The sequence below is a fragment of the Zonotrichia leucophrys genome, chromosome 3 (genome assembly GCF_028769735.1).
Source record: "Zonotrichia leucophrys gambelii isolate GWCS_2022_RI chromosome 3, RI_Zleu_2.0, whole genome shotgun sequence".
Taxonomy (NCBI): domain Eukaryota; kingdom Metazoa; phylum Chordata; class Aves; order Passeriformes; family Passerellidae; genus Zonotrichia; species Zonotrichia leucophrys.
In genome coordinates, this window is record NC_088172.1 from 106,516,832 (window position 1) to 106,544,122 (window position 27,291).

At 44.4% G+C, this 27,291-nt stretch overlaps 1 protein-coding gene across 4 annotated transcripts in view; it reads left to right on the forward strand.

The window, feature by feature from the left end:
- The first annotated feature begins 287 nt into the window (after positions 1-287).
- Positions 288-27,291, forward strand: part of LIN28B (lin-28 homolog B) — a 100,042-nt gene continuing 73,038 nt past the window's right edge. The window contains exons 1-3 of one of the 4 annotated variants that reach the window (XM_064709854.1): positions 288-511; positions 10,512-10,560; positions 17,595-17,779. In XM_064709854.1, the coding sequence (XP_064565924.1) occupies positions 10,527-10,560; positions 17,595-17,779 (219 nt within the window). In that variant the 5' untranslated portion in view covers positions 288-511; positions 10,512-10,526. Of the gene's footprint in view, positions 512-1,277; positions 1,287-10,511; positions 10,561-16,351; positions 16,625-17,591; positions 17,780-27,291 lie in introns of those variants that run through there. The other 3 variants (XM_064709855.1, XM_064709857.1, XM_064709858.1) reach the window with 3 other exon arrangements.

Sequence of the window (27,291 nt, forward strand, 5' to 3'; positions counted from 1 at the left end):
GGCCAAGGAGGCGCCTGGGGAAGGAGGCTGCCGGCTGCATGCGGGACCGGGGCCCCGGCCCTGGGCGAGCGCGAGCTCCGGCGGGGCCGTCGGGCGGCTCCCGGGGGCGCGGCCGCCCCGCCCCGCCCGCCGGCTCCCGCTGCCCTGGAGCGCCCCCGCGCGCAGCCGCCGGTGCCGCCCGCCCGCCCGCGGGGAGGGCGGCGGGGCAGGTGCGCGGCGGCTGCGGCGGCGTGAGCCAGCGCCGGGGCCGTGTCCGCCCGCCGCCGCCGCCCCTCCTCGCTGGCTGCCGCTGCCGCCGCCTTCCCGCCGGGAGCGCCGCTTCCCTCTGCCGCCGCAGCTCGCTTTCTCCTCCTCCTCCTCCGCTCCGTCCTCCCAGTGGCTCGGGAAGGCAGAGCCCCCCGCCGGGGCCGCCCGTCGGTGGGTGCGTGCCCCCCAGCCCCCGCACTCGCCTCGCCACCGCGGCAGCCGCCGGCACAGCCCCGCTCAGCCCGGCCACCATGGCGTGCGGGAGGTAAGCGAGCTCCCTTCACCTCTCTCCCTTCGCGGGTCTCGCCCTCCCGCCGGCGCCGCACCTGCCGGGGCGCTGGTGGGCGGCCGCGGGGAGGGGACGGCCGGCGGGTTTCTCCAGTGCCGGCGGAAAAGTTGCGCTGGGCGGAGGCGGAGCGGCGCCGCATTGTTGTGTGTGCGGGCGCGGGTGCTCCCTGCGGGCGGCGGCGGGGCGGGTGTACTTCCGGGTTCGCACCTTTCTCCCTTCGCCGCCGCCGCCGCGCCCCCTCCTCCGCCGGCCGCCGCTGCCCCCGAGCCCGCCCGCTCCGGCCCCGGCTGCCCGCGCCCGAGCCGCCGGCACGGGGAAAGGGCGCGCCGGGCCGCGCCGCCCGTCAAACGCCAACGACGACGGCAGCCGCGGTAGAGGAAGGGGTGAAGGGACCAAGCCGCCCCCCGCGCCGAGCGGGACGCAGCGCCCCGCCGAGAGCCGGTGGCGGCCGGGGCCGGGGGAGCGGCCGCGGGTTCGGTGCGGCAACCCGACGCCAGGGGGCGGCCCGCGCTCCGCCGACAGCCGCCGCCGGATGGCGGTGACCGCCCGGCGAGCCGCCGCGGCCGGGAGGGGCGGGCAGGGACCGGCGTGGGGCGCCCGCGGCCCGGCGGAAGGAAAGGCCGGGGAAGGAGAGCGCACTGACGGCGGGACGGGACCCGCGGGGCGACGCGTCCGCTCCGAGGCGGCTGGGGAGCGGAGGATGGGGCGGAGGCGGCGCGCCCCGAAGGGTGCGGGGCTCGACCGCCCTGCGGTAACCACCGGCGGGGCGGCGGGGGCCGGAGTCACGCGCGGCGCCGTGTGCGCGGTGCGGGGGGTTTAACGCGAGTGGCGGCCGGGCCGCCATCTTGGATAGCTCCCGCCGCGGCGCGGGGTCGCGGCCGGGCGCTGCCTGCCCCCGGCCGAGCTGAGGGGACAGCGGGGACAGCACCGGGCCCGGGGCCGCGTCCCCGCTGGCGAGGGGCGGGCGGGCTCTCCGGGGCGCCGTGACACGAGCCCCGCGGCTGGCTCTGAGGTGCCGGCCGGGCGCGGTGCGGGACGCGGTGCGGGGGAGAACAAATAAAGTGCCGAAATGCCTCCCTCACGCCTTGCTCCTCCGGTCCGGTTGCGCGGCCGCGGTTCCGCGGGGAGGGTACGGCCGCGGCATCTCCGCGGGCAGCGAGCGTGTCTGAGCGCCGGCAGCTCCGCTCGGCTGTTGTGGCATTGTAGTACACCCTGCAGCGGGTCAGATAACCAGCTATCGAATGGGAACGGTAATCTGAAAATAAGTAAACAGCAGCAATGCACGCGTTTTGTCCAAGCTATAGTAAAATATGCAATTGGCGTATCTAAATACGTTTTTAAAGTCTAATTAATTTTAAGTATCTTTTTAGCTTTAACATGAGGGAATTACGCATTTTAATCTGATAAACATATTACCTAAAGAGATTTGATTCATTTACTTGTTTCTCTCTTACCAGGCGGTTAGCTTATTAGTGATGGTGAGTAAATGATATACGATTATCTTACAATGATGGGACAAAACCATAGTGCATGCTACACTGATTTGTTTATAGGCTTGACTCCTTTTCCTTATGTAACTGGCCTTGCTGTTCTTTTTAAATAGGCCATTCACAGGGCTGTGGGTTTTTCCCCACCTGTTTTGGAATTTCCCATCTTGCATAGAAATTGCAAGTATGGAGAAGTGTCCTGTGATAGACAAGTCATCAGACACTAAGAAAATAGTTACAGCTAAATTTGGTCATAGTTAATTTAAATGTAGTTGTGTATACTTTGAGTAATATCTGGATATAACATTGTACTGAAGTGCAATAGTGCGTGTTTACTCTTCGATTGGTATCTGTATGCTTCACATTTATTTTTTAAAACATACTGCTGCAAAAAAACCCAAACAAACCCTTAAAGCTTCAGAGGAGGTAATACTGGCAAACTTGTTTGAAAAAATATTTGTAATATATGCTGCTAAGCCATAATTCTTCAAAGGATGATGATTTCTTTTCCCCTTTGGTACAAGAGTAGTAAGAATCAATGTTGAATTAAATTATTACCTAAATTATTAATACACCAGGAAGTCAAGTTTCCTTTGCTGTAGTCAAATGAATCATGTATGTAATGGCAAAGGTAGTGATTATATCTGATGTTTGTCCCTTGCAGTAGTTACAAAAATGCAGCTGTACTAAAAACTCTGCCTGTGTGTGTATTACAAGAGTAACTGCCTTCTACTCTGATAATTTTAAAATACATTCTGTAAAGGACATGTGCTGTTGTCTTACTTTTATCAAATCTTTATTGAAAAAAAATTTAATTAATCTTAAAATTCATTAGCTGGCATGTACTGAGAATTTCATGAGAGGGAAGACGGAAGGAAGAAGGAAACCCCACATGCTCTCCCTCCTAGGCCTGAGCAGCTGCAGTCTAGGCCATTTGCAGGATGCAGTGGTAGGTCACACGCAGTGTTTCACATTGCATCGCCGAGCACAGAAGTGAATTTTAAACCCCAAGCTGTTAAGCCATTTGTTCCTCCTCTTTTTTGCGCTTTGTAACCCGGTGGCAGCGTTTTGTTTGGGCGGCAGCTGAAGCCCGCGGCGCGCAGCGCGATCCTGGGCCGGAGAGGCGCCGCTGCGAGCGGGGCGCTGGGCCGGGAGCGGCTTCCAGAGGAGCCTTTTCCCTTGGCTGGGTGGGCAGGATCGCATCCCCCGGGGGCGGCAGCGGCCGGGTTGGCAGCGCGGTGCCCCACGGAGAGCGGCCGGGGTTGACAGCGCGGTGCCCGCGGGGAGCGGCCGGGGGCCGGGGTTGGCAGCGCGGTGCCCGGCGGGGAAAGGCCGGGGTTGGCAGCGCGGTGCCCCTCAGGGAGGGGCCGGGGTTGGCAGCGCGGTGCCCGGCGGGGAAAGGCCGGGGTTGGCAGCGCGGTGCCGGGCGCGGCCCCTCTCTCCCTCCCCGGTGTCTCGGCGCTGTCCGCGGTGCTGAAGCCGGCCGCGGCCATGTTCCTGCCGTGTGCCGGCCCCGGCTGCCCCCGCCGCTCTCGGGCGCTGCAGCGCTCGGGTCACGGCAGCGCTCACCCACGGCCTGTGTGTCATACACCGCATCGCGCCGGTGTCGGATGCTGACAGCAAAATCAATGGCAAATGCCACAGCGCTTTGTCCTTCGGAACGCAAGCGCTCCCAGCAACGCTGATTTTTTTTGTAGCCAACTTGTAACTTAACGTTATATATGTGAAATGGAAGTGTGCAGATGAAACCAGCAACTAGACAAGAACTTGGTATTCACTGTTTTTAACCACAGGTTCAGTTTATGAAAGGATGTTCTGAAAGTGAATATCAAAACAGGGTGTCATCAGTGGACACGAAATAACCACTCGTGGCACAGGGAAGGTTCAGGAAAAACCTGGTATCCATTAGCAGCAGTGCAAACACAGGCATAGAATTTTCTCCTTTTTTCCTCTATTTAAAAAAGACAAATTTTAGAAAAGTGTGCTGTCTAGCAGATCTTTTTTTCCAAATTCACTTTAATGTGCTGCAAGATCTCTACCACATGAAAAAGAAAAGACTTTTTTTCATCTCAGAGACAAGCATTCATTTTCTGTAATTGCACACTGGATGTTTCAAATACAGTTGCACAATAAAAGGCAAATATGCTCCTCTGGTGTGATGTGTAGAGGCTGACAAAAAAAAAATACAAAGCCAACTTGGTGTGTTTCATATAGGAGGATAACACTTTTAAAAATACACATTCTGCTTCTGAAAATAGAATTAATTGATATGCAGAATAAATTGACCTTCAAATTAAAGGTCAGAGGTGACAAACCAGGACAAAGGTCATGCAGCTCATTTTCAAGCAATCAGTTTCTAGTTTTTTTCATAGTTGAACAAAAGCTTAATTATACAGAAGGGTAAGGACTGTAATACCTAACTAGTCAGTTCTAACAGAGAAATAGAAGTAGTTTTACACAATTCCCTATTTTATTGAATGTAGTTCTGTTAGGGAAATATTTGTGCTGTTACTGGTGCAAAATGTGTCTGTCTTAAAATATTTAAATGCATTTCTTAAGTTAACATGTAATAATCCACCATCTGTACTTAATATTACTTACTGCTTCAGAGATGAGGGGGTTGTGTAGCCATTTTCTGATTTTTCAGTTATTTTAGCAAAAAAAAAAATCCTGCTTATGCTATTGTTTCAATAAAGTTAGATTGCAGATCCATTCTGCACTCATGCACATACTTATTATTTCTAGCAAACCACTTCCCCATAATCCTACTTTCAGTCTGCAGCATGCTGTATGTCCAAATGCAGTAATTAGAGAGACTTAATACCTGACTGTTTAACAAGTGTGTGTATGTGATAATTATTTTGTTATATGCACTAAGATTCAGTGTTCTAACAATTTGAAGGTATTGGTTCAGTGTTTATATCAGTAATATCACATTTAAATTAAACCAAGCTTTCATAAATATTCTGAAGGTATTTAACAAATATTCTATAGGGTCACCATATGCAGTAATGAAACATCTAAGGATAACTACTAGAAATTCAACTGTTAAAATGTGTACACTCACTCACTAATAATTTTGTATCACATATTAGGTTTTTGCTTTTTTTGCAGATACTTTATATCCTGTACCTACTTCAGCTGCTGATGTGTACATTGTTTTTAAAGTTTTCATCTTTTCTTTTAGATATTGTGAATTTTAGTTATATATCACTGATATTCTTGTTTACTTTTTTCCCCTATTTGAATTAATAACCTATCTCCACGAAAGTTTATAAAAAGTGACTACTGCATTATTTGTTTTGTTGTTTTAAACCATGACTCAGTTAGAAGCCATTGACATAAAGGACTGATGTCCACTCCAGCTGAAATGGGAAAGATGTGCCTTGAACTATCCACTCTTCTAGGAAAGTGAATATTGGTGTTTGAAATACAGACACTCATCTGCTCTTTACCTTCTACAATGTTTGATTTTATTATTTTAATGGACAATACTTGATAAGCATATTGCAAAATACAAATTATTATAAAATCCATCATTAGTAGTGCTCTCAAGTAATAATTCAGTGATTTAAAAACCCAACAAAAAGTAAGAAATAAGATTCTGTGGTTTGTAGATAAATAGCACATGCAAATAAGACAAAAGTTCTGTGCAAAGGAAGAGATATGTGAAGGTGTGTAAATTCCATCAAAACAAGTGTTAATGGAAAACATTTCAGAAAAGAGATCTGAACAAACCATAATAAAATTATTATAAAAGTAAATGAAAATTATTCCATTTTTAAAATAAAAATTATAGTGCCATCACTTTTGACAGGATGATATTAAAATCCTACTTGGCTGCAGTATTTTTATAACCTAGGTGAAAGTTGTAAGTTACACAAATACTGAATTCAGCTTGTCATAAGATTCGTTCTTAATTTGACCTTTAGCAGGGTTCTTTTTCAGTACTTCATTTGGCATTGTTTTGTTTGCAAATAGGTATCAAGTGGGGAAACAGAATCTTACTCTTTATATGTAGTTTCTCACAGAAATAAATAACAAAATAAATCAGTGATCAAGTTCTGAAAAATGTTACCTACTTATGATTTGAGAATTAGGGCTTTTAAAGTTCTTTTCCTTACAAAGTACTGATATGAAGTAATTTAAGAAGTACAAAGAAAAAATCCATCTGAAAACATATACTAAGATCACAAGGTAGTTTTCTCATTGTTTCATTTGCTGTATAGCAAATCGATGTGCAGCAATTTCAAATGCCCTTGCTAACAGTAAACTGGGAACAAAATACTTTAAATATGTAGGAAGTAGAACAGTAGTGATCCATTTTTACATTGTGTGTTTAAAAATTTCATCTTTGAATCACAGAATATTTTTTGAAACATACCTGGTTTACATTGCTATTTAATTATAGAATTATGATCATTGTTTAAGATATGAATATTCAAATGCAGACCATAAGAAATTACAGATTTTACTAAATCAAATACACTAAATATGAAAATTGTATCTAATTAATTTCAATCCTTTAAACAAAAATAACCTTGTTCAGCATATTCCTTTGTTATGTATTATTGACATTTTAAACTAAATAAATGGTTAATAGTTTTTATTGCTTAAACATTTTTCAGTATAGTAGTAGCATTTAATTTTGAGGAGAAACTCTGCTCTTAGAGTTGTCAGGCTTTCATTGGCTCCTGTTCTGATATTGTGTGGAGTTCTTTACCCTTTTTATTGCCCAAAAGAATCAGATTCCTAACAATGGTGGAAGCACATTCTGCCTTTCTTTGTTCCAGTTCTCACTGTAGTCAAATGACATTCTTACACATAATTAACCCATTCTTAACATAATTAAAAGGTGTATAACTGGATGTTTGTTTGTTCATTTCCTAAAAACTAAGATATGCTTAGGCTCTTTCATATCAGAAAAAAAAAAACATATCTGGGCTATTGCCTAGCTGGGTTATTTACCTGAAGCTGTAGTTACCCTCCTTCAGATCAGTGACAAAAGTGAGTGAAATTAGCAAAGAAAGCAAAGTTTTCATTTGTTAGTTGTTCAATTAATTTCCTTAAATTAGCATTGTGAATATATTTTAAAATACTTCATGTATGCTTTCTTTCACCTTCACATGCTAGAAAAGTACTGTAATGGTGTATAAACAGAAATATGGAAGAAAAGCAAAGAAAATTATGGCTAAACAAAGAATAAAATTGTGAGAGCTTTCAGCTTTATCCACCCTCTCATTACATAAGGACATTAACACTTGAGTGTACCTTTTCTGGAAACTTTAATTTTTCTTATATATGCATTTCGAAGTAACTATATTGAACTGAACAAAATGGAAAGGAAAAAAAAATTTAACAATAAAAACATCTCAGGAGGAAATCCAATATTTGGAATTGCACATTGAGGAATCTGTGTAAAACATGTAAATTCAGAGTGCCAGACAACACTAATTTGTGAGATTTGAAATCAAAATACTGTGTGCAGAATGCTTCTATCAGCAGTCAGAAACAGTAAATAAGATTAATTTTTACTGACTGGTTCAAATGACAGCAAAGTTTGTTAATATATCTGACTGGTGTGTGTGTGTATACAGATACATTTTAAAATTTCATGTTTTATGCTCTTGCTATGCTTAGGTTCTGTCCACAGAGTTTTAAAATTTTGTGTATACTTTGCAGCATTCATCTATTTAAGTCTTCACTTCTGCTGAGTTAACTGAAGGAAGATCCTTTCAACACTGGAATGTTTTCCCCTATTCCTTTGCATCACTGTTTTCTTTGTTTGTTATAAAATAAAAGATTGGTGGGTTTTGTTTTCTAGTTCTTCTACTCTCTAATCATACTTACAGTACCCAACTGGCTTTACTCTGGAAGAAAATAGTCCTCTGGCTACCTCAGTGAAAGAAACGAGTTTAACATATTAATTTTTCTTTTCAACTTACTTTTGGAGGAAAGTGTATATCTTAAATGGAGTAACTATTTATTTCTGCTTTACTTTCTTCCAAACAAACAATGTTTCTAAATTCCTTGGCAGCAAACCTGCTTAAGGTAATGGATTCAAAACAATCCATATCTCAGAGAATTAATTTTAAATAGATACAAACTTATTATTCTTTTACTGATTGATAAGTTTTCAAAAATAGATTACATAAGCTGTAAAGTTAGTTCAATTACAGAATGTGCTACTTGTAAGGGAAAGTGGATTACCTTTGTTGGGAGTCTGTCAGCGTGCCTTTACCTGATATTGCACTTTTCATTGTATTTTCTATCCAGCAATAATTCCATATGGTGTTCTCTCGCATTAATTTTCATGCTCACTGTTACAGTATCCTTCCACATGCTGTGAATGCCTGGTAAAAATAAGGATTGCTTTCAAAGCTAGTGACTTTTTCCCTGAAAACATCTTGCTGTCTGGTACACAATTCCTCAGCAGCATTTATTTACTTACTTGCGGTTACAAAGTTCATGTAAATGCCAAGATAGTTTCAGAAGTAAAATGCCAAAATAATTATTTGGTCTGTACAGCATAAGCAGGCACAGGAGAGTTCACCATGAGCCATTTCAGAGCCCAAACCTGCTTCCATTTAAATCAGGAACTGATTTTGTATGTCTTTCAGTAGGATACAGTAAAATACATGCCAGAATAATTTCTCATTTAAACTGTCTATTTAAATGAGTTAATAGAATTGAAATGCCCAGGCTCTTCTACACTAACACATCTATATGCCAAGCTTTAAGATTTGTATCAGGAAGCTTTTTGCAATAATTATAAAAAAATTAGATATCCATGTTTCTACTTAATAATCTGTGACTCTCTCGAATATGTGATGCTTAAAAGTGTGTCACAAAATGACAATACTGGAAACAAGAATAGCTTGAACTTGTCCTGTTTTCTGCTACAGTTTTTAAGAACTGTACTTTCCTCCTTTGAATCCCCACACCACTACCCCAAACACTTATTTTTAATCCCTTCATAAACTGAAGCAGGCTATGTTCCAAAGCCAAGAACGGATCCTTTACTCTATGCTTGCATATTTCATTATGTTGCATAAATAATGCAAGTAAATCTGAAAGACACAAAAGCCACATGGCCACAGGTTCGCAGAACAAAGAAGCAGATACAAGAGATTGGGCTTCAGTGCTTGAAGGTGTAAAAGCAGAGTTAGGTTTAGTACTAGACAAAAGTCCACACAATTCCATTGGAAAACTTAGTTACTACAAGAGAAAACTGAATCAACTTGCCAGTGTTGTTGCACTGAAAAGAAAAATTGTACCACCCCCTTTTCCCATTTCTGGTGTATGAAAGTATTCAGGATATTTAACTGTAAGGGAAAAGAAGTTAGAGAAAATTGGTTCTAATTTGTCTTTATTCATTCTTTTGACTTTTCTCATTCCTCGTAGGATATCCAACTCAGTTTTTTGTTTTTTCGTAAGAGAGCAGGATAGCTGTACAGATGTTCTCTTAAATTGGAAAAAAGACAGAAGTCAGATTTCTCTAAAACAGAAGAGAACCGGGCTTATATCTAAACAGGTTGATACTGCAATTCCTTGTTTCTTTTTGCATGGGTTTTGGTTAACATGGATTATTCACAAAGATAGTAGAGGGTGACAGGAAGACAGGCTTGTGGCAGGTGAGTTTGTGCATGCTCCTGTCTATTCATCCTTCATTTGTTATGCAAACTGGACAACCTAAGTAAGAAGAATACTCCAAAACCAAGGTATTTTCCTTAATGCTTCATGTCATCTGCAGTGGGTTTCCTCTGTGTGATATTTTCGTTGACATTATACAAAATAAGCCAGGCTTTTTTCAACTAGAGCAAAAATACACCTTTTATGAAGTTTCAGTCAAGTCATACATCTGTATTTGTATGACTGCTTGATTTTGTTTAGATTGAGACCTAGAATTTAATATTATTACATACTGTGCTCTGCAGTTTTATAAGTCATAACTAAAAGCATTTTTATGTTGATACTCATAAGTTGGCATTGAGTTACTATTTTGACCATGAAAGAATACTGGAGAATTATTTTTATTGGCTTTTCTTAAATCATATACAAGGTGTGACTTTATTGTTTATTATGTACAATTTAGGCATAGTAAAGACAACTCACTAGTTCTTACGTTACCTACTGCAATTAAATATTGATAAAGGAAAATAACACCTTCCAATATTCTGCAAATCTGTGTCTTTTCCCTCTTGTCATCAATTGTGTAGCTTTCATAAGAGGCTAATGAAAGGGGCAATGCTTTTACTGGTGCTGGGCGGCGAGGGGAAAAGCAGCACTTAATTTTTTTCTCTCGGTTATCTCCCTGTGGTTCTGATGAGCTAGGTAAGTCTCACACAGTAGGTTTACAGGTCACTTCATAGAGTCAATGCCCTGGCATTTTATGGCCTCCTAATGAGCCGTTAAACGGGAGCTGAGGTAATTAAATACGGTACTCTGGGACAGTGAACGCGGTACTGACTGCAGTTCTCTGATTTTAGGTTCCTCAGAAGACGATGAGGTCATTCAAGAAGGTCTCCTCAGGCTCAGGTCAGTCTTCTCTCCAGCGTCTTACGTGGCTGACTGTGTATCTGTAAAACTGAGGTGCTTCAGCACTTCTGTCCCGCTGACCCTCATGAACTAATCACTGGGTGGGATGGGGAAGAACCGCTGATTTTGTCCACAGCTTCAGAGTTCTTGTTGGATGCAGTCTTGAGTGTTCGGTTTCTGTAAGAAAAATAAACAATTACATAAGGAAAGTTTATTTACAATAACCGCATGTTACATACCTGTCGCAAATGGTGGGAACCCACGGGTTCGTGTGAGCGCTGCGGGACCATCCCCGCGGCAGGCGCGCCGGTGGGCGCACACGCCTCAGACACGGGCTCAAATTCAAACCCGTTATTGCCGCGCCGCTGCCACACTGGCGCCACGCACCTCCTGCGACTGCGGCGCCTCAGCAGCGCCGTCTGTCCGTCCCCCCGCCCGCCCGTCCATCCCCTGTTTGTCTGTCCATTCCCCTGCCCGCCCGTCCGTCCCCCTACCCATCCGTCCATCCCCCTGCCCGTCCGTCCGTCCGTGTCCTGCCCGGGCGCCCTCCGTGCCCTCAGGGGCGGCGCATGCGCGGGCCGGGGCGCGGAGCTCCCCGCGGAGCGGCGCTGCGCCCCCGAGGGAAGGACGCGCGTCCCGGGGACACCGCGCTCCCGCACCGCGCTCCCGCAGCAGTGGGAGGCCCGGGGCGGGCGATGCAGGCGCCGGGGTTTGTCTGTGTGCTGGGGCGGGAGGAGCTGTCCGTGTCACCGCAGGCCAGAGCGCGGGGCGCTTGCCCGTCGGGGAGGATGAGGCGCGCTGTCCCGCCTGAGGGGACGGGCTGGAGCGAAAGCGCCCGAGGCGCGGACCCGTCCGCTCATCGTCCAGCGGCTGCCGAGCGGGCGGGGAAGCGGTGACACCGGGCCGTGTGGCCGCTCTCTCCGCGGTGGCCGGTGCTCCCTGCGGGGCGTTAGCCCTGTCAGACGGTCTCCCGCGACGACTTCCAGAGCCTCCTTAAATCCCCCGGGGAAGCGGCCGCTATCAGTTGCAAATCCGCAGCTGGGAGACGGTTAATGTACGTGAGACCACATCCTGCACCCGAGGGAGCGCCTCCCGCCCGCGGATCCCACGCGGGATCGCAGTAATTGGCGGCACTTTCAGGAGTTCCCCGCAAAGCGCCGGCACGCCCGGCAGAGGTGCACGGACGCCAGGGCGGGCCCGCACCCACGGCCGCTTCCCGTTACAACAGAGCGTGTTCGCAAAGCCCGTGCTTGAAACCGCGCTCCGACCCCACCTCGAGCAGCGGCGCTTGCGAACCCCGGCGGGGGCTGCCCCGTCCCCATGAGGGAGCAGGGGGGGCTTCGGGCATCCGGGAGCGCCCGCCTTGGGTGTGACTGCTGAGGAGCGTCGGGGAAGCTAAAAACCCGAGCTGCTGCGGCGGCCGAGAGTGAGGGGGGAGAGGCGCTTTCTGAGCCCTGAAATGCAGTTGGAAACTGCATTTCCCGAAAAGAGCCGCGGTTCGGGACGGGCGCGGTGCGAAGGCGCCACCATAAAGCCTGTAACTTCATACCCGCAGCCGCACGTCGGGCAAATCCCGTCCCTGCTCGATCCGAGCCGTGGCACCGCGCAGTCGGGCCGGCGGCGTTTCGATTTTTTTATAAAAATCATTACAAATTGCATATTTTCCACTATTAATGCTCGCGTTTTAAAGGGAGGAGAATCAGCCCGACCAGGGGAACCGGCGGTGTCCCGAGCGCCTCCGACCCTGCTCTCCCAAAGGCGCGGGAAGGCACGCCGCCACGTCCCTGCCGGGAAGGAGCCGCGTTTCGGGCGAGTGTTAAACAAAAACCCGGGGTCAAAGCCCGGCTTTGGGCAGGGCTGGGGGGACAGACCCGCCGCCTCCCGGGCCCTGACGGCGGGCTCCCGACTCCCGCCCGGCCCGGCCTCGGCGCAGCGGTGGAAGCGGCCTCGGCTCCCCGGGAGCGGGAGCGGCACGGCCACACCGGGAGCGGGACCCGGCGGCCACCCCCGCCCTCGGCCGGGCGGAAAGGGAAAGCGGCTTTGGCGCCCAAAATATAGGTGAGAGGGTTTTGGCGGGAACAGCTCCGCACCGGCACAGCCTCCCGGCCATAGGAGCGGCGGGAAAGGCCGCCCTCCGACCACACATCTAGGAAGAGCCGCTGTCGGTGGAGACCGTGCAGAAAAACACGACGGGCATCTCATTCGGTGCGCCACCGGCGGGGCGGCGCCGAGCAGAGAGAGGGGGCAGGGGCGCCGCGCCCGCCCCTCCTGCCTGGTCCTCCTGCCCGCCCGTCGGCGAGCGGCGCTGCCCGTGCTTTGAAATGGGAATGGCAGCAGCACCCCGAGCTCTGCTTTCAAGTGTAAAACACGCGTTTTGTTTCAAATGCACAATTGCGCGGGGCTCCGCCGTTTGTTTGGATTTTTGTGGTTTGTTTTTCCCCCTGTTTTCTTTTTCCTTTTTTTTTTTTTTTTTTTTTTGAGATGAGGTCTTTTTTGAGAAGGCGAGTAGTATTGTAGTATTTTCGGGGAGGGGGGTTGTGTGGTTTTTGCCTTGTTTTGGTTTTGTTTAGGGGACTAGAAGAAAGCAAAGTTAGGACTTAAAAAGCTTTAGGAAGGTGACAAATAGGAAATCCAACACCACTGGTTTTGGTTACATAGTTTCAGGCGAGCTCTTGCTGTGCATGTGAAAAGACAATGATTCCAGCTTCCTATAATTGTCTTTTCCAAAATTAGCATCTGTTTAACGAAATGTAAGGATAGAAATTGATTTTAAAAAGAAAAAGTAAACTATTACTATGAAACTAATTTTTTCCACGAACTGGCTTGTTCTGTAGGGTTTTCTTACCTCTTCCCTCCTCCTTTCAGAATGAATTTTGGAAGGGTGTTGGTTGGGGTTCCTTTTATTTCTTTTTAATTTTTTTTTCTTTTACCCGGAGAGTTCCCAGCTGGCAACAGCTCTCTACCTTCCACAAAACTTGAAAGGCTGATGTCCCTTGCAGGAAATGAATGAGTCGATAACATCTGACACCAGTGACCAGTCCAGTGACCCCAACCTTAATTCCACTAATACTGGAGGCCTGAAAATCTCCGTAAAGACACATTGCAAATCCCACACCCCCCCTCCATTTTACAAAATCTGCACTTATTTTGCAACCTAAGAAAAACTTTGCAACCAATATATTTACATTCATTTATTTACGTGGTTTAGTAGTCGTTCATTTATTCATCGAAGAACATATAGTGAATTTTCTTTTTACTGACATTTGCTAACAAGACATTTTGTCCATTTAATGAACTCAATCAACTCCTTTGTGTCTTTTCAACCAATATTCTAGCCTCTAAGGATTTTTTTTTTAATTCCGAATACCGGTAAATTAAATCGATCTTTTAAAATAAAGACTTAAAAAACTTTATTAAACCGGATTTTCTTTCTTTTCGAGGGATAGAGGGATCTTGTATTTTATTAATGTGCCATTCTGCTACATAGTAGATATGTAGTCTCGGGCAGTTCAAGTAAGAGGTGTAAGGATTGTTTTCTTCCGGTAACCTTAATTTCTTGTTCATAAAGGCGGTTTCGCGTTTATTAAAATCGCGTACAAGCATTATATATTAGATATCGTCCGGGTCATAAGCTCTAAGCATACAAAATTACTGGCGATTTAATATTGCAGAATAATCGCTGTTGTAAGGGGGGAAGGGAGGTTATGAGCCAAAAGCAGTGGTATGTAGCACGAATGCGTAAGGCAGGTCAGTGTAGGAAGTCGACTTGACTGTTGAAATAACCTATAGGAAATTTACGGTTGAAGACTGCAAAGGAATTTCAGGATTTAAAGCTTCTGCTCCACTTGTCAGGATGCTTGTATTTGTACACTCTTGCCCACCCTCGCCTCTTTCTTGCCGACGATCACACGGAGCCTCCACCTTGGTGTTTCACACAGGAATGAGGCGCTGGCAGGGGAATTGACGCTTTCCTGAAAGGCAACAAAAGGAGTAAACAGGCCCATGGGGGCAAAGGCGTTCCCCTTAATTGGGCAGACTGATCGACGCCACTTCCCAAACAACAGCAAGTGCTTTGCAAATGCATAAGCCCCTTGCATTGAGGTTCTGCACGGATCGGTTTGTTGCCTTGGCTTTTGTTTGTGTGTCCTTGGGATAAGAGAGGATGCTGGGGGAGGAGGGGGGAGGTTAAAAAGAAAGTCGGAGTCCTGGTTTTTACAAGGTATGGGCAACGTTTAAAGCACATATCTATGTATACATATATATGCATGTATCTATATGTATAAATACCGCATGGAAACACAGGTTAATGCGAGTAGGTGGTGATGAGGACAGAATACTTTAATCTGTAACTTTAAATGAGATGGGCAGGTGGAAAAATAAAACTTATTCTCCCCTGTTTGTTTTTCACGTTTCTGAAATATTATTTTACAAGCGTTTGGCCGCGCGTAGAGCAGCAGGAAGGGCAGGGCCACAGCTGTGTACCTGTGAGCGCGGAAGGGGAGTTCCCTTGCAAAGGGGCTGTTACCAAGCCCGTTACACATCACACATTTCTTCTCCGAATCGGATCCCCCCTCCCGCTGGCAGTGAAGACTTAAACCAGCAGTGCCCGGTCACCGCTATTTCTCCCCTCTTTGTCCTCTTCCCCCGAGGCTTTTTTTTTTTTTTTTCCGCCCTCTTCTCCAGTAAATCCCTCTCTCTGTCAGTCCTCTCCCAACTGCTCATTGAGGTTCACTCCAATTCTCGGCTTGAAAACTGGGCTCTTATTTAGGAAGTCATTAATCACATCCCCTCCCCCGGAAAGAGATGGCGGAGAAACCTGTGAAGTACAATTCCTCGCCCCATCCCCCCTCCAGAAATGTTGTGAAACGCTAGATCTTTGCACATTCTGGGGCATATTAAGGTGATACTGCGTTTCCGGCGCGCTTTTCATTTGAATGCGAAATTAGTCACGATCCAGTTGCGCATCTGCCCGCGCTGTGCGCACGGGGTGCCACAGATGCCTGCGGGCGCTCGCCGTGCGTGTGTGCACACGCGTGTGTCCCTTGTCCGTGTCTGCACACGCGTGTGACCCTGTTCTGTGTGTGCACACACGTGTGTCCCCGGTCCGTGTGTGCACACACGTGTGTGCCTGGTCCCTGTCTGCACACGTGTGTCCCTGTTCCATGTCTGCACACACGTGTGATCCCGGTCCCTGTCTGCACACGCGTGTGTCCCCGCTCTATGTCTGCACACACGCGTGACTCCTATGTCTGCACGCACGTGTGTCGCCCGTCTGTGTCTGCACACACGTGTGTCCGTCCTCTGTCCATGTCAACACACACATGTGACCCCGCTCTATGTCAGCGCACACGTGTGCCCCCGATCCCTGTCCGCACACACGTGTGTCCCTGTTTCGTGTGTCCCCGCTCCGTGTCTGCACACACGTGTGTCCCCGTTCCCTGTCCGCAGACACGCGTGTCCCGTCCGGGAGCATCCCGCCTCCGTGCCCGGATCCCGCCTGCGGTGGGCACGGACACCCCACATCTCCCCCGCAGGGCCGCCCCTGCGTGCAGCTGTTGTTCACTGGGCTGTATCTAGAAACACACGGACCTTCCTACGGATTTCTGCACGCACGGGAGGGCAGAAACCCCAGAATAATACGTCATCTCGATTTCCCGTAAAGAAGCGTGCAGATTAGCTGTCCGAAAAGGAAGGGGAGAAAAAAAAAAAAAAAGCGCCGCGTTGGAAATTTCTTGTTCATTCATAAATTATTTTGGTGTGTCAGGCTACTTGAAATGGCGATTGGCTGCTCCTGCCTGCTGCCAACCCCTTAAGGATCCGATGCGAAATTAGTAGCAAGAAAGCATGTAATTGACCGAGTCACGTGTGCGCAGGGGGCCAGAAACGGAGCGAGAGAGACGGGGAAAAAATCAAAAGAGGGAAAGCACATTAGACCATGCGAGCTAAATTTGCGATCGTTCAAAATCAGGATGTTAGATTAATGCAGAAGACCACTTCGATCCACAGGGAAAGTTTTCGTCTCACGAGTTTGGAGCAGAGGGCCCGTGGGGCAACATGGCCGAAGGTTAATTTTCTTTTTCTATTGTTTTACTATGATTTTCGCTCGCTCGCTCGCTCGCTCTCTCCCCCTCTCCCCCCCTCCCCCCACCCTTTTTAAACCCAACTATGCATTACCCTTTTTTAGCAGCTCGCGCAAGGGGGCTTTCTCCAAACCCATTGTTACGCAGCTCAGAAACTGTTCCGTACCGCCCACACCGATTCACAACTTGAAAAGCTTTCAGGGGGCTATTGTTTGAATTGTTCCTGTTTGATTAAGCACAGTTGCAGTGGTGGGATGAGAAAACGGCCGTACACCTGTCCCAACTTTAATCGAAAGTTTATTCCAAGGAGGGATGGATACACGGTGGAAAATAGTGGTTTCGGCGCTGCATGTGCAATAAGCAGTTGTGCAATCTACCCAATTTTGCTCATTCTCTCTCCTCCACCTCTCCTCGGCCGGCCTCCCCCCTCGTCCCCCCGGTCCTGCGCCTTGCGAGGAGAGACTAATTGGGCTGAGAATTTCTGTTGAGAAATGGGATCGGTCTTAAACCAGCAATATTCAAGTAAAGTATCGCGTTCCGTGCTGTAATGTGGCTGAAAGATGGAGTTAAATGGAAAAATACACGTATGTACAGAAACGTGGGCTGCCCTGGGCTCGGAGAGAGGGAGAGCCTCCGTGCGCAGTGTTTCCTCTCTGTAACCTCCAGTGATTTAATTTTTTTACGTATTTTGGGGAGAAGGTTGTTTATTTTAGGATTTAGGAAAAATACGCACTTTTCACCGTTTGCTTTTTGATTTTGTTTTGTTCGCCCCCTTTTTTTAATATACATTTTTTTTTTACCCCGTTCCGTTTGTAGTAACTCCTTTATACAGCGGCAAAAGGATGTTACCAGAATTTAACTCTTTGCTTTGCATCTTGTCCCTCTCTTCCCTGTTTTTCTCCCCCCTTCCCCCCCACACCCCCACACCCCCCGCCTTTCCCTCTACCTCAGCAGGGGCGAGTAAAGGTGGAGACGAGCCCGGGAAGTTGCCGGAGCAGGAGGAAGAAGAGGAATCCCAGGTTTTGCACGGGACCGGCCATTGCAAATGGTTCAATGTGAGAATGGGATTCGGGTTCATCTCCATGAGCAACCGAGAGGGAAGCCCCTTGGAGTCTCCAGTTGATGTCTTTGTACACCAAGTAAGACCAGTTTTTGTCTTCCATCTCAGCCTGCCACATTTGGTTGAGCTCAGTGGGGCTCCGGTTTTATGTGAAGAGAAGTAACCTATTTTTTCTAGGTGTTTAAGTACATTTGTAGTTAAAGAGTTGCCTTAGGTAGTGGTTTTGTTGGCAGTGTACAATTTGAGTAAATAAGGTCGTTAGATTGTGCTTGGTCTCTGTGGCTGGTGATTTGTGCGAGGGTATAATGTTTCTTCGTATCTTCCGCCTTGGTTGGAAAAGTCTCCTGTGGTTTTTATTTATTTTCTAATGTCACACTTTTTAACATGGTTTATCATTTGTCACCAGACTGATCAGGAGCAGATATGCCTTTCCTTGGAAACTGTTTAAATTAAGCTGGGAAAAGGATAAATAAATGTCGGGTTTCATTCAGATAACATTTGAGTACAGTTTTAAACGGTTTACTTGTAAACCTCGAATTACGTTTTAAAAGCTCATCTGAGATTAGTTAGTGAAATTAAGACGTAATTATAGTGTTATTTTGCAGTAATTCAGACCTGAGAGTGTCCCTGTGGTGATACTCTGAAGCGTGTACGTTATTTGGTTGGTTGGTTTTTAATTATTCCTTCCTAGGGAATAAAAAAAAGAGTAATTATAAAATATTCAGACCAAAAGCAGTGTCTCGGTAAGGCTTTTGGGGAGACAAGGGGTGTATGGTCCATGGTTTTAATTTTAAGCAGCATGGTTGGTTTTGTGTTTTGAACGTGGAAACTGGTATGAATGCCTTCATGATAAACAAGTTACAGATGCAAAATAGGTATGAAATAATAAGGGAGCTTTTTCTGAGACCTGTACTGTGGTTTGTAAAGAAGATCTTCCCTGGTCCTTCTGTAAGTCTCCAGTTGCAACAGTGCTATTTTGAATTTCACCCATCTCCTCTGTGATCAGGGAAGAGAAGAGAGCTCTCAGGTAGAGAGACCATTTTGGGCTTGGCTAGGGCCATGTTAGGGAGGCAAAAGGCATCTTTTTCCACTTTTTACGTGTCTGTCCGTTTGCTGTGACGTCTGCGATGACGGTGAAGGGGCTGTTCCGTGGTTATAGAGTGACTCCCTTCTAATTGTGCGTTTGGTGGCTCGGCTTTATTCTGCAGTAACTTTATCAGGCTTTTAAAAATCATACTACCTTTGATTAGGTTAGTGAAAAGGTGCCTGAAGCTTCTGCAGAATGTGCTGCTGTGGCAGGGTGGGGTGGATTTCTGTCCTGGTGCCTTACACACTCGTGCCCTCGTACCTCCAATACAGCTGCTTGCATTTGGAATTATGTACAAAGCATAGAATCCAGTAGTGAACTCACTAAATTCCTACACTTCCTGCTTTGTACTGCCATATAAACTGCCCCCTCTTTGCTGCTGCTTTTTCTCTTAGGAACCGAATGAATGAAACACTTATCAAAGAAGGAGCAGTCTTCCTCCTTTTCCCCTTTTCTTCCCTTCTTTGTATCTTAAGTCACGAAGTTGCTCTTTACAGTTCTATAAATTTACTTTAAAGATAAAACTCCCTCTTTCTTAATGTAATTTTGTGTTAATGTATGTAATTTTTTTGCTTCTTGAATTGTAGAAGACAAATATTTAAAACATAGCAGTGCTGTTAATAAAAAACACATTTGGAAACAAAGATATTCTTAGAGCTATGGAAATAGAGAAGTATTGAACTGCATGATAACCTGATACATTTAAGTAATACTAGACAAGGTTTTCAGTTTCATAATGGAAAGTAGTCATAGAAGATAATAAAGTAGTTGTAAATTTGAAGGTCTCTATTGAGTTATGTTCCCTAAAGGAAGGGAAGAGAAGAAATGTTAGACAAGTTTGTTTATTACAGTTTAATAATCTACAATTTATCCATACCCTTGGGTTTCTGAGACAATCACAGTGTAAAATGCAGTGAAAAATACCATGTTTCCTTGCATGTTATCTGTGTGCCTCTGTCATTTTGAGCTTACTTACAGATATGTCTTACTGAGTGAAGTTATTATTAGTATTTTGCAATGAATTGCTCTTGCAGCAAAGTATGTTACTCATCATTTTCATTCTGATGAAATCTAAGGTGTGTATATATAAACTTCATGGTGACATGAATCTTCTTTCCATCAGTTTTCTGTGTAGTGTAACAGGGAGAACTTCTACCTGTTGTATTTCAGAGTACATTTTAGATAATTGTTATTGTTATATAGAATGCTTTGTTAGCTAACTAGCTGACCAGTTCTAGCAGTAGCAGCCAGAGCATAAAAATGTCTTTAATTCTGTAATGTTATTTAATGCTCCTGCTTGTACAACAGTCTGTTGCCTGAGCAGTGGTTGGACCCTATTCCTATTAGTTTCTTTAATTTGAAAAAAATTTGTCATGTGAAGGGTCCTTTTCAAGGCAAAGATGTTAGTTTATTAATCTATTGAAACAAAACCCTACTGTTCAAAACTGCTTTGAAGATACTTCGTCATTTAAGTGTGTGCAGGTAGTGTTGCATGCATTCATTCACTCTTTCTGCAGTGTTTGTAGCTAATAGTATAATTTTATAGAATTAAGCAGTGTGAACAAGGGAGAAAAGCTTCTAGTTTACTTAGTCCAAGTCCTGTCAAAGCTAGCTTGAACCCAACAACAGTGTTTTTACTTTCTTATCTTACCCTTTTTTGGTGAGGTTATGCCCAGTTTCTGAGATCTTGCTATGAGCAAAAACTTACAGTATGTCAAGTCAAAATTCCTGTAATAGTTTAAGCTCATTATACCTAGACTTTTGAGCTTGCAATAAATAATTTTCCTTTCTTCTTGGAGTTCCCCCTTAGCTATGTGTGGGTTATAGTCACATTTTTCTAAAGTCAGTGCTTTGCTAATTGTATATATTGATATATTTTTAGAGGACCATGCTTTTGTTTGGACTTCTCTTCCCCTTCACCCAACGAAAGTCCTATTCACGAAACAGCTGCAGTATTGAGTTTTTAACCCTGCCTTTTAAGTCCTTCCTTTGGTGTTAATCATTTCGATTGATCTCCTCTGAACTACCTTCAGACTGTTGTTACCCTTCTGGTAATGAAGTACCTCGAGCTGGATGCATTATTTAAGGTAGAAACACGTCAGCGATTATATATGTGCATCTGTGTGTCTACAGTGTAATTTGGTACACTTACACACGTCCAGTCTTTTCCTTTTTAGCTCTATTCTGATGCAGCTTAAATCTGTAAGTCTTGTGTTTGAGTCATTCAGGGTCATATACAAATTATGAGCCCTAAAAACAATTTGATTTTTTGGAACAGAAGCCATGTTCACTGCAGCAATGTGCCAAGTCAACTCTGTTTCTTCCCAAAAAAAATGGAAGAGTAGCAATGATAGTCCTTTGTAACCTTTTTAAATCCAAGGACTGTGCACCTTACTGGAATGAATAATACAGCTTGTTTCTCTTTTGTGATGTGAATTCTGGACCTAGTTATGTGTGAGTGGCTCTTACTAAATTTTAGAAGAAGATCTATTTGTCAAAGGGTAAAGCAGACTGGAGAGGTGAAGCGAGGGAAACCTTTTGAGGTGCACATGAATAAAGGTCTTCAGTGCAAAGAACTCAGAAGGGCTGAAGTTCTCATAGAATCAGAAAAGGATGATGTTTGTTACATTTTTTTTGCACATTCAAAATTAGACAACTTAAATATATACTACTTCTTTTGGATGCTGGCAGTAAGGCAAAAATGCTGTTTATTCTTTTTCACACACACTTTGTACAGACTAAGTTAGAAACAAGTCTTTTTTCCTTTGTTAGTGTGAAGCACAGATGTTAAAGATGATCATGAGCTGTAGGGTGCTGAATGTAAACAGATGCAATTAAATGTATGGTTGTGAGTATTGAGGGTTAAGAATTTATGTCTGTTTCTCAATAATGTGTTTTTTTCAGGATGGAATGGATTGTTCAGTTTAGATGGAGTTTGTTGGGACCTGGCTCTGTAGTCCAAAATTCTTACCACACTAAGGAATTGATACAATATTTCTGAGCTGGGACCTTAAACACAATCATTCTTTGGGATCCTCTTTTATGAGATGGGGAGAGGAAGGAAGGGAGGAGCAGCATGTAGGAGCTGGTGTATTTTGTCTTCTCATTAAAAGGAACATAGTTGGCTTGAAAATTTTCACTTTCATCTGAACTTTCTTACTATTACTGCAAAATTTGATTAAAATGGAAAACACCTTTTTCTTGCATTGAGTCCTTTTATATTGTACTATCATTTGTGTATTATAAAGGTTGCTCTTACTGTTTCAAGTACCTATAACTAAACAAGGAGGAAAAATTATTGTGACTATTTTGACTGTAAACAGAAGAATAAATGGAAAATGAGACATATAAGCAGCATCTGAACAGTCTTTTCCCTTCATGTGACCAACTGTTCTTTTCAAGGATGAATCAGATGCGTGTTCCTTGAATTCCTAGTTTTTAGGCGCAGCTGAACTACTTTTTCTATGACAGAGTAGGGCATGACATTATACACTCAATGCTGACTTTCTTACATTGTGAGTACTTGTGATCTTGTGCTTTTTCAAGGATGCATTCATTCTTTCATCTAGCATACCTTTCTCATTTGTTTCATTGGGAGCTTTTAAAAACTACTTAATTGCTCAGGATAACTGGAAGTGCTGGACAAGCAAATCAGTATTTCATTTCTCCTATGTCTAATATGACATAGGTGTGCCTGTTCGGAGTATAGAAGTCCCCAAGCAGAATCTGCTGCTACAGAATTGTCGTCTTTGACTTCTGCTGGGGACCAGGCAAGCCCAGTCCTAATCAAAACAGAAGTGGCCAGCAGGATTTGGGGAGGGAGGCTGAGGAAGGAAGTGTGTCTGCAGTGTGGGGAAGATCCGGCAGGGATCAGCCACGGGTGTCAAAGTCTGCTCAGCAGCCTCAGCACTGAGGGCAGTGTCCAAATGGATGGAGCTGCTGGAGAGCCAGAGCCAGGCTTTGGCACTCACCAGCTGGGCTGCAGCATGCACAGAAATGATGGGGACCACTGATTGTGCTGTGGAGTGCTACAGCAGTTTGGGATTTTCTTTTTTAAACTCTGAAAATTTTGTTTTGGCTACTAATTATTGTATGAGTTAGCATAGTGTATGGACACATATACTTCAATGACAGCTTGATGGTTTAAGATGGTTGTCTGAAGAAACTTGTAATTTGGTTATTTGAGTTATGCACCTGCCATCTTCTTAATCTTCCACATTTCATCTATTTACATCTATCCACGACACTGTAGTAAATTGTTATTAGTAAACCTATATAGTGTTTAAGTGAATGGCAGCACCATTAAACCCAAGTGGTGTTGAATCAGATCAGACTTGGCTGAAGAGTTTTAAACCTTTGCATGTTGACAAGTAGAAATCACAAGTGGCCCAAAGGCAGAGGGTTGCAGTGGGACAACTTTGTTTTAAGAGGTATTTCTCTCTTTGGCAGAGCAGTAAATGCACCCATTCCAGAGCAGGCTATCCTCCTTTTCTCCAAGACTGAGGAAGTTGTGCACAGGGGTTGGGATACTGGAAGGAAGAGGATATTTTGTCTGGGGCACAAACATAAGATATCAAAGCAGATGTATGAACCAAAGCTAAAAGGAAATGAATTGTCAAATTGGGAAAAATGTTGTTATTGTTGCTTGTTCTGGTTTGCAACTACATTACCAAGGCAGTAGGTACATTTAGAACCGTCCCGAGCTTTGTTTCACAAAGTATACGCCCATGTAAATATTGTTTGATTCATCTTCCTTAAGTAACCCCTTGCAGTAAAGGCCTGCCATATTCTCCCGCTTATTATCAACAGAAGCAAAATTAGGCCCACCAGTTTCTACAAAGGTGTATAAAAGTGACTGTGAAAGTATCATTTAAGAATGATCCTAGGAACTAAAAACTAAAGACCATTTATGATGCTTTTTAAAACCAACACCAATAAATAAGGACATACTGTTTAAATTTTTAATTTCCTGTATGTAGGAGTGCTTTTTTTGCCTTTTTAAAAACCAGCTGAAAGTAACCAGGAATGTTAGAGAGGTATTGTGTGATGCTTGGCTCTTTTTAAAGGACAGTTCTTCAGGACAGATTTGGACTGGCTTTTGGCTGATGGATATCACTGGTAAAAGCAGTGAATCCTTAAATTGCTTTTACATCAGCAGAGTATCACTAAACACCTCTGCATGGAAGGTGGGGAAGTGCATCTAATTGCTTAAGCCTATTCAGTTGAAGAAACTGGTGTCCATGCTTTTTCTCAGGTTAGTCTGGCTGGTTCTGACTGAAAATGGAGCAGGGGGTTAACTACTTGAGAGATGGCTAAAGGGAATTCCACATCTCACTCCAGAGATGGCTTGGCTGCTGGTGGAGCAGCTGTGGACCCTGCTGCAAGCATCACAGCCTGCTGTATTATGGAAAACTGGCACTGAATTTGATTTTTTCTGACCATGCAAAGCTGTATCATGCAGCAGGTTCAGCAGCTGCTCTGCAAGCAGCTGAACAAGGCTTTCCAGTAGCAGTGTGGGTGAATAGATGGAGGTTTAAACTCCTACAGCCACCCTTCTCAGTGGGAATCCTACAGGGATGACTTTTCCATTTGGCAGCAGTGCCTCAGTAAGATTCAAGAGCTTTTGCATCACTCTTCATGTTGGAGTAGGATAAATGCTTGTGGGGCTGCATTGCAGACTCAGCTGGGGAAGTGTTCAGGTTTGTATCTGATTTTTGTATCATTTTTCATAGCAGAGAATCCCCATGATCCCCACAAATAGGGGTGGGCAGTGTTGGCACCGTGGGAGGGTGGCCAAGGGTGCAAGTGAGGAGCAGCCAGGGTGAGGTGGAGGAATTGGAGCAAAGAGCTGGAAGCTGCTGTCACAGGAATGTGATGAATGGAGCTGCAGCCTCCTGGTGCAAAATAGCAGAGTTCTTGTGTTGCCACCTTCAGCTGGGGATGGAGAGACAACGAAAGTGATAATGACTTTTCAAGGAAAAGGGCCTTTGAGGGTGTTGGCATGAGAGTACAAGCATCTGAGCTCTCTTTGCAAGTGAAATCAGTCACTTGATTTCTGCAATCTTTTTGTCACACTTCAGTTTTCCAGTTTCTCTTTTTCTTGTTTAGAGATTGCAGTTCAGTGGTGGCACTGAAATATATTGATTGCAGATTTTAAAAAGCACTGTTTATAAGGCAGATAAAAATCAGGGAACCTTTGATACATGTAAATAATATGGGGGTTTTTCTTCTACAGAACTGAAATAAGCATGTTTGCAGGGCACATACATAATAATTTGGATAGAACTTTTTAGCAGATAGGTGAGGTCTTAGTGAAATTAGTTGATAATCTCAAAAGTACAGCTACTTAATTACTCCATATATGGAGTATATGGAGTATACATATATGAATTCATATATGAAGTATATTTCATACATATATGAAATTCCATATGGAATTTCAGCTTTGAAAATTAAGTACATCAAAGCATTTGAGATTATTTGTCTGAGTTTTTAGAATATTCTTATTCTATTATCAGAGCAGGAGCCAAGAAAATCACAGTTTCTATTCCAAAATTCTGATCTGGTGCTAGAATTGCATTTTTTGGAAGGAAGAAGGCTGAAAAGTTTGGATTCATTTTTTAGCATCATAAGTTAATATTTTCACTGGTTAAAGTTGTTTAATGCATAAAATCTGAGTAAAGGCATATGTAATCAATATTTGAAGTGTATGAATTTATCTACAAAATCAAAGTAATATTTCATGACTATTACAGATCTTGTGCATTCTCAGAAAATGCTAATGCTATTATTACATTCATAAATGTGTAATTCTCATCAATTTAGCTGATAGTGGCTTTCCCATCAAAGATAATCTGTTCCCAAAGAGGCCTTCTTTTAATTAGCCATGCTAATTTATAGGCAGTGCTGAGAGAATTTCTTTTTCTTGATTGTTTTTATTACAGTGCCACATGAGGCTACTTTAGCATTTGTGTTACAACTCTCTGTTTATGGTCTTATAAATACATGGCCCAAAATAAACCCTGGTCTGAGACTGAGAGGAAAAGTGATAGCCATTATGTTCTTTAATAAGACCAGAATAAGCATAATTTCGTATTTTTTTTCAAAGTACAGGTGTCTTTAAAATCCCTAAATTGTGCACATGGGCTATAATTTAAAAAATATTTTATTTCATTTTACATCTGTGTTTTGCAAGGTGGTAATCAAAACCTTGGTTAGTTTTGTGAGCCATTTGTAATAATACAATCTTAGGGGAAATAAGGGGGTTTAAAAAGCCTCTGCTGACCTTGTGTAATAATTTATGAATATTCTTAGACTCGTTGTACTGGAAATGCTAGAAATATATAAAAGTAGTAGTATCAAACATACCTAATAGACCCAAGCTGACTTCTGTAGATGTTGGATTAGACCCCAAACTGCATCCTGTATTTAAAATATATATTATCTCACCCAGTTTAGCTACCTGGTCTAAGACATGCAGATTGTACATCCTGAGAATCCTGATTTTTGACATAAAGTGGAGTAAGATCTAAAAATTATTCACAAACTTGTTTGCTGCCCTCTTCCCCAGATATTAAAAACAATTAAGCACCTCTTCCTTAATGCAATGAAATTATGACATCCCTTCCCTTCTTGTTGATTACAGCCCTGGTGGGCCCAATTCTGCTCAGTATTCTCTCGTGAATACAGGTCCTACTGACCTGTAAAACTTAGAAGTGGATGTTAAGACTCTAACAGGAATGTTTTTACTGAAACTCTGTGGTTCACAGGGTTTTGTTTTCATAAGGCTGTAAGTGTGCATTTTGTGCTCAAAAATTATCTGAGCTGTTCCTGTACAGCACCTAAAATGTAGGGTTGTAAACAGGATTTGGGTTACTGTTGCATAATTAAAAGTTGACTAAAAGTGATACAACTTGTTGAGTTCATGTACACATACTATGTTATGTATGTAATTTGTATATACTTTTCACAGTATGCTACTTCTTTCCTACTGTGAGTGTGTAATATTTAATGTTTTACCTAAATTCACCTGGCCACACATCTACCAGTCTGCTCTGACGCTAAGGTATAATATAATAATAATATGATAATGTGGTTTTTTTACATCTTCCTGTTGAAAAATTGCTCAGTCCCAAATAAGTTTCTCACAGTAGGAGAAAGTGGGAGAAGTATGTGAAATATTCCTAGTGAGGGAAAGAACCCTCAGTGTGGGCACAGCAGGTTCTGCTGGAGGTGAATGCAGCTCACCCTTGCAGTGACTGTGCCTTTGGGGTGTTGAACAGTTTCTGAGCCCCATGCAGGGCCTCTGATTTCTGGCCCGGCTGATGATGGGATGCAGTAGGTATTGGGAAATTTTTTTTAAAACCTTGTAACTTGCAGTATTGCATATCTGTGATGGCAAGGGGGAGGATGGGAGTCCTGCTGGCTGGATCCTTTGGGATCTGTCTTCTTCCCAGGCCCTGGGGTTGGGGATGCAGAGATACTACTGAGAGACAGGGAGAGCA